Source organism: Lepisma saccharinum, chromosome 3, assembly GCF_977018435.1.
Source record: "Lepisma saccharinum chromosome 3, izLepSacc3.1, whole genome shotgun sequence".
NCBI classification, from domain to species: Eukaryota; Metazoa; Arthropoda; class Insecta; order Zygentoma; family Lepismatidae; genus Lepisma; species Lepisma saccharinum.
In genome coordinates, this window is record NC_139231.1 from 88,073,267 (window position 1) to 88,080,946 (window position 7,680).

At 35.1% G+C, this 7,680-nt stretch overlaps 1 protein-coding gene across 1 annotated transcript in view; it reads left to right on the plus strand.

Moving 5' to 3' along the window:
* LOC145985896 (DNA repair protein XRCC4) overlaps positions 1-3,249 on the plus strand; it is a 44,516-nt gene extending 41,267 nt beyond the window's left edge. The window contains exon 5 of the mRNA XM_083120031.1: positions 2,627-3,249. Within this exon, the coding sequence (XP_082976157.1) occupies positions 2,627-2,973 (347 nt within the window). The 3' untranslated portion in view covers positions 2,974-3,249. The remainder of the gene's footprint in view (positions 1-2,626) is intronic.
* The last annotated feature ends 4,431 nt before the right edge of the window (positions 3,250-7,680 follow it).

The following is a 7,680-nucleotide window of genomic DNA, read 5'->3' on the forward strand; positions in this document are numbered from 1 at the left end:
ATTGTATTTTGTTATTAACTTTTACACATTCCGTTCAAAAAAAGATTTTAAAAGTTAGGGACAAATTTTACTCATAAAGTCTATACTGTGTGACATTCTTTGGATTAAATTTAGAATGTAAAAATATAAGCTGATTGTTCTATTATACACTAAACTTTTTCGATCTAATGTTTAATCTTGCTAAGGAAGTAAAATTAATCAGGAGCAATTACCATATTATTAACAGACCGAAATCTAAATACTTCATTTTTCGATCGGGAAGAGGAGACCACATTTTATAGACATTTATTCTGATTCTTTGGACACCCAGAAGTCTAATTACCATTGTACACTATTTAAATTAGATGATTTGTAGGATTTCAGGGGGGAGGGGCTTCAGCCCCCTTAGCCCTCCCTCCTGGCTACATGCCTGAATGTTACACAGCATGTAGAGAAAATCCGATTAAACAAATGTTATTAGTAACATTTGACTCATTCAGGCCTTATTTTGCTGCTAGGAATCATCAAAAAATGCATTTTTTAACATGTATGTTTGCAGCACAAGTGACTTTTTTTCCTGTTAGAAAACGACCAAAAAATACTGTGATACAGACAGACTCTGAACCCAATTTCATCATTTGCTGCACACATTAACATTTACTCCTCTACCAACAAGGAGGTATATTCATTTTGTGTGACCTACTGTGGTGAATCGGGACTTGTTTATCCCGTTTCGCCACATTCTCCGGCCCATCCTGTATAGAGGAATTAGACCGATGCATGGAATTGTCAGTTCGCGGAGAAACTTCGTTTGTTTTCCCAAGAAGCTCGCAGGGGGGCGACGAGACTGCCACCTAGACAGCTTCTCGGGGCAGACGTTTTCCTTGTTGGTAGTTTAGACTTGTGCCCATTTTGATTGTCAGATCCTTTTGGTTTTCTCCCTACAGCACCGCAGCCACCCGTGATTGAGAAACTTAATATATATATATATATATATATATATATATATTGTAAGTATTTTCTTTTGTGGAGGGTGTGTTATTTATTTCTATTACAGGGAGATAGCCAGGGGGAAAAAAGCACGTACTTCCAAATAAATAATAAAAAAATGGGTTGTGACTGATTGTTCCAAACAACATCGAAATTGAGCAAGACGTCACACTACCCTGTACCAATGTGTTTTTCAGAAATGGGATGAATTAGATTATGCAATTTCCAAAAATATTTTCTACTTTAGTGCATAATTCTGTTACTGTTTTCACCCATACATGCCAGTTGTTGTGATGAAAAAGCTCCTGCAAAACGGTGCAAGTTGTTCTGATGATGACAGTTTGGAACTACTGGAAAAGAAAAAGCAGACTCTGGTCTAGAAAGCCAGAAAACAGTTTTGGTGGGACTTCATATGCTGACCACACATCACCCAATGAAGAGCCACTTAGCTTGTGTGTCCTATTGCACCAGTGTTTAGCTTATTATTGATTCAGGTTCTTCATGACATTTGCCATTTTATATTGATTTTATTCTATTTCTTAACGTTTTTTTATTCTACTGCTGCTTAGGTAAAGTTGAAAATTGGCAATTAAGAAAATATATATTTATTTAATGAAAAAACCCTACTAAAAGGTCAGTTAAGATGAAAACTGAAGCTGTATTTAACAAGAGAATTAGACATTAGACTTGCTTTATCTATGAATGCATCCTGGACTGCATTTGGCAGCCTAGCGAGGCTCCAGCATCTGGACTCACAGCCAGTATAATCTTATGTGGGGCTTGTGTAGTTGTCCCTATATATTTGTGATTGTTCATTCATCCATCTTATCTTACCACCTTTCATCCTCATTTTCGAGATTAGCCAAGGAGCAGAAAATTGAAGTAGAATAAACTAAATAAATCAATCAGTAGGGGCATGCATATTTCGTTTTTGACGAAAAAACGAAAATTGAAAAAACACATTGTAGTGTTAATTTTTCATGTTTTTGGAAGGTGTGAGATGTATTTTGTGACCATGTTTTGTCACGAAATAATGCGAAATGAACTGCAAAAAGCGAAATTAACTCTTAAACACGAAATTTAGGGTTTATTCACCGACGCGACACCTTCTGAGGTCTGAATTATCCTGAGAGTTATGCAATTCCGGGAAAATTGATTAATTCTGCTGTTAATATTGGAGAAACAAAAATTGACTCCTTTACACAGAAATAAACTTAATACTCGGATAACCACATAAATGGGCTGTTAGAAGTGAAATGTTAATTCTGTGGAATAAGTGTAGTTTTTAAATCAAATTTAGGATTATATTCACAATTTTAAAACCAAAATGCCATTTTATATAGCATTTTTTATGTGATTATTCACCGCTATAACACCGATATTTTATTTTATTTACCGCTTTTGAACCCGAAATTGACTCAGTTTTTATACCGAAATTTTGCTTTTTATTTACCAAAAATATGTGCCTCTATCAATCAGTCATTGTGATAGCAAACATTCTTGACCACAAGTATAATTTCTGGACTTTTTATTTATTTCTTGACCTACTTGTTGATTTCTTTACTTTTTCTTTTCTTGACTTTCATGATTTTCTTGACTGGTATCAGGTGAAATTTTATTTTAGTACATACTTAATATTTTAAAATTTTCATTACAGCTGATAGAGTCACTAGAACTAGTCCAAGAATCAGTGATGATAAGGATGATCCTTATGGAGCAGAAACAGAAGAAGACTCGGACACTGACAGTGAAAGCAAAATACAGGCTACGGTAACATCCAAAAACATTATAGAAGATAAACTTCACGAGTTTTTAGATGCAGATGAAGATACAACAGCTGGTGTGTTGAAGAAAAGAGTTCGGGGTAGGCAGAGGAAAGTGCAAAAAACATCACATGATGAAGTAAAAAAAGGAGCAACAGTGAGCAATAATGTAAGAAGTACTCGGTCACTTGAACAAACACAGGAATTGTTTAATACACAACAATTACTTGATGAAATATGACACTGTGTGTATTGATAATTGAAAACTTGGCAACAATACATGAATGTACTTTTCTACAGAAAAATTGTTGGAAAACTATAAAATTCCATTCTACTTGATACATTCATCCATTTTAATAAAATATCTATATATTTGGCTTAATTTATTAATCAATGTTGGTAACTTTCACGAGTGATTCTTGTGGTTTTATAAGAAAATCAGATATTTATATTTTTGCACAAATTGTTTTGAATAATGCATGTAAATTTTAATTGTTACAATTGAATAATACATGTAAATTATAATTGTTACTATGTTAATAAATTGGTTTCATATATATGTATATTGCTAATTATGTCGTTACCCACTCTGAGCTATACAGATTCCAAATTGCATGAGTGACTTCGAAGTAAGAAACTGTTTCTGAACATATGTATGTTCTCAATTCAAGACCCATAAAAACTTGCGAAAGAAATGTTATTTTACTCTTAAGGAAACTATTACTCCAAGAATTGCTTTTTACTAGGGCTGAGCCAATACCGATACTCTGATTGATACCAATGCCGATACTTGTATAATTCCAGTTTAAAATAATAAAGGCTAGTTACAGTCAAAACATCTCATCACATACTATTAATGACATTAAATTACTCCCAATTTATTCTCATGTAGCATTATAGCACTTTAAAATATCTTGAGACATTTTATGTGAACTTCTTTCTAGACCCAGAGGATGCAAAAAGAAAAAGTTTTTGAAATGTTGCAAGCCTTTTTAAAAGTGTTGCAGGTACACTGAAAAATCGGTGGATTATTAGAAGTGTCGCTGTTTCAGTTTCATGTAAAGAACATTCTTGTCATATTGGTTAACTTATAGAAGGAGGAAAACGACTTAAAAATATATACAAATATATAATAATGCTCATTTGGCTGACTCTATTTATACCCTGCAGTCCATTAATTCTCTGTCATTTGCAATAAAAACAAGTTGCTGCAGTGTTGGTATCGACCAGCAGTCACACAAAAGGGTAGGAATCCACAACCCTCCTTCCCTACAGTGAGATTCATTCCTTTCCCATGAACTTTGGAATCAGCCCAGCATGATAAAACATCCACGTTCTTACTCCATGAGTTTGAGCAAGAATTGGCAATGAATGGTTTCTTTTATTTCCATATAGAGTTGACCATCAGGAAGTTGCATGCCTTCAATGTCATGTTTGGGTGCAGCATTTTAGTCCTGCCTTTGAACTTATCTGCTTCCCAGAAGGAAATTTCCTGGGTTGACCCCCAAGTCACAAGGAAGGGCGAGGGAAACTTCGAAAAGGACAAATCTTGACGAACAAGTTGTTTCTCTTGGATGCTCTTCTAGCCACTAAAGATCATTGGTATTGGTGACGAAAATTCAACTGATACTTACCGATACATTGGTATTGGCTAAACCATAGTTTTTTTTACTTACTCCTAAGTTTTTTACATATGGGGAGGAGGGGTGCTGATAAGTCCTTAGCCTTTGTGCCTCCTCCTGTTTTGATATAAAAAAAATTGTATGTTGTAATGAACCTTCTTCATCCTTGTAGTTTCTTGCGACAAAACAGGGCCCTTTTACAAAGAAAGTCCGCAAGTCAAATTCATGAGGATATTGCACAAATACTGGGGGATCACCACCTTGACATTGAGAAGCTTCCGGGAAGTGGATCCCGATACTTCTCAACGTAGAACAAGAGAGTCCAAAGCAGTTCTTCAGTGGAATGATAATGGCTTCGTGGCCCAATTGGTAATTGTTGATGAGAACTGCATATATTTATATATATGATTCAGAGATGAAAGAACAATCTTGTGTGGATGCACAGTGATTCACTATGTCTAAATAAGTGAAGGTTCCAGAAGTCAGCTGGCAAGGTTCTTGCGGCCGTCTTCTGAGACAAGGATGGTGTGCTGTTGGTTGACTATCTCGATAAGGGCTTCAGTGTAAAAAATAAATAATACACACTACTTCTTGGTCATCTGAAGCACAAACTGGCATCAACATGCTGCGAAAAGTTGTCCAGACTACTTTTCATCCAAGACAACGCATCACTGCAATGGGCTCTATCATAATGCAGAAATTGGCTGCCATGGGGTTCAAAATATAAGACCATCCACCGTATTCCCCTTCCGATAACCACCCTTAAAAAATATCAGTTTGGCGCCATTGCTGAGGACATCCAGGCTGTAAGGAGTGGTTTCAGGAGCATCCAAAGACATTTTTTTAGGTCTTCAAATGTTCCAAGAAAGGTTGCACAAGTGTGTTAGTCTCCACGGAGAATATGTTGAATAAAAACTTCATCATCATCATTTACCACATCTTGTTTCTTCTAGGTAAAGCTAAAAACTTATCAGCATCCCCTTTTATTTTGCTTCTTCCATGGGTTTCAAAGTGGGAGACGGAAACCTGTCTTCTCAACTCTGTACTTAATATGGTTAACACGCACGTGAAATACTAGAACCAGACAGATGTTAGACTTGTAGATGTAAGTGTTATTTTTTCAAATAAATACAACATTTAAACAGTGTTAACAACAATGTTTAGGAACTTGAAAATAATGTTAGGAAGAGACCCAACAATTTTTCCATTTTTAGCTATCTGCACTGGTAACATTGTGCTATGGTGCCAAACTTTTGAATCATCCTGTATATTTGATTTAAATTTTTGTAATTACAATAATTCATTCACTTAAAAAAGGAGTAAAATACTATGGTGCCATTTTAGGAACTCCGTGTTTCCATCTTTACTTGCCACAGTAGAGGGGGTTGACAAAGTGTAGTTTTGTTTTTCAACATTTCTCCATTATGAACTTTGATCTTGTTAATATGCATATATATATTAAGCTTTCACTGTTAACAGTTTTCATCCATTTTGAAAGTGGAACTCCTGGTGATAATCCACTTTGAAACCGACTCCTATATTTTTTGAACATTTTTCTTTAACTCTAGAGAAAAATTTTGGGGTTCAAATTGTCATAAAATTGTGTTTCCAAGCAAGTTTGCTTATTTTTTAAGACAAGTGTAAATTTTCAATAAATTCTAACCAGTGAGTAGTAATGAGGTCATGAAATAACTAATGCATGATTCCATTTTTTTTGTAAGGTGACAAATGTCTGAGAATGTTAAAAATTTGCATTTCTTGTAAGGATAACATGAGGGGAAAATGTAGCAAAGTTGAAAAAATCTGAGACGGTGCATACCATTTTTTACTTTTTCTGTATGATTTGATTTGAAATGACCCTTCTTCGAGTGCAATATCATTCCCCCTCCCCTTCCTATCAAGAGAATCATGTCTAGATGTGAACTTTTAGAGTCATGGACACTTCTGGGTTGTAAAGATCACATTGAAAGTTAATATTACAATCCAGAAGTGTCTGTGACTGTACACATGAACACATGAAAGTGAGAACACAAGCTTCTTCTAATACATGTTCTATACTTTTACACAATCCTCACAAAAAGTTTGGAATATTGTTATATTAGGCGATAGGTTTTGATTGATTGGTATTTTAAGTTTAATTGATGCACAGTAAAGCTAATCGGGACTGAACGTTATAACCCTCTGCCCACGAAGTGAGTTGGTATCATTGTATGACGTCTTGCCTCATTTTGATTGGCTAGCATGCTCAGAGCCATGAGGAAGAATCAAGCCTGCTCAGTCGGAAGGCATCCGTTAAGGGGGAAAGAGTGGAGTGACTCTTACTGTACACGTGAATGGTGAGTGTGGCTATCCGATGGGAGATGTAAGTAGATTGGGGTTCCTTCTAATTCTTTAGTTAGATATTTATTTATTTGTTCAATAGTAGATTTGTTAATTTCAATGGATAATTAGATTATTATTAGAATCAGTATCCAGGAACCTAATCTATAATTCTCAGTCGTATGGCCACGTGCACTACTCACGTATTGTCCCCCAATTATTAATCTATTAAGTATTAGGATATTAATTTATTTGAATTTGATATAAAAAGAAAGGGAAATATAAACTATTTGTTTATTAGAATTCTATATTCTGGCATTGTTAAAAATAAAATTGGAAAGATCTAAGTTCTGGTTTGAATTCGTAAAAATAATTTCCTAGAAGAATGGACTGGGACAACAGCTTACTTTCACTGGTACTCTGTATACAGTAGATCCTGTTTTCATGCAGTTGAGTTTGAGCGTGACTACAATGAGATGGGCCTTTTTTTACAGCTTAGTTACAACCTGCACTTTAAAGTGGGATCCGAACCACTATGTGCCTCCACCAGGAATCAAACCCGGGGCTCCTTGATTACAAGGTGGCGACGATTAGGTGATAGGCAGGGTGGGATATGTAGGCGAAAGCATGATCACATCCAGCAGACAGATACCACGTGTTGTTGAATTCCAAGATCTTGCCTACCACCTATTGCCTAATATAACAATATTCCAAACTTTTTTGTGAGGAGTGTATTTTATGATTAATAAATATATTTTGAAACAAAATGTGATTTCCTGGCATGGTATTGACAACATACATTATCATGCTGGTCTGCAAGGATAACATGTTGAATTCCAACTTGGTAGAGAAAGGGTTAATATTAACATGTAAGTTTTCCACTTCAAATATAACGATCAATTTGCCAGAGTTTGCTTTAGAAACATTAATCACGTTGGAATATTAAAATTGTGGTTATATAATCACAAAATCCACTTCTCTACACAATAGTGGTACTACAAAAAAAT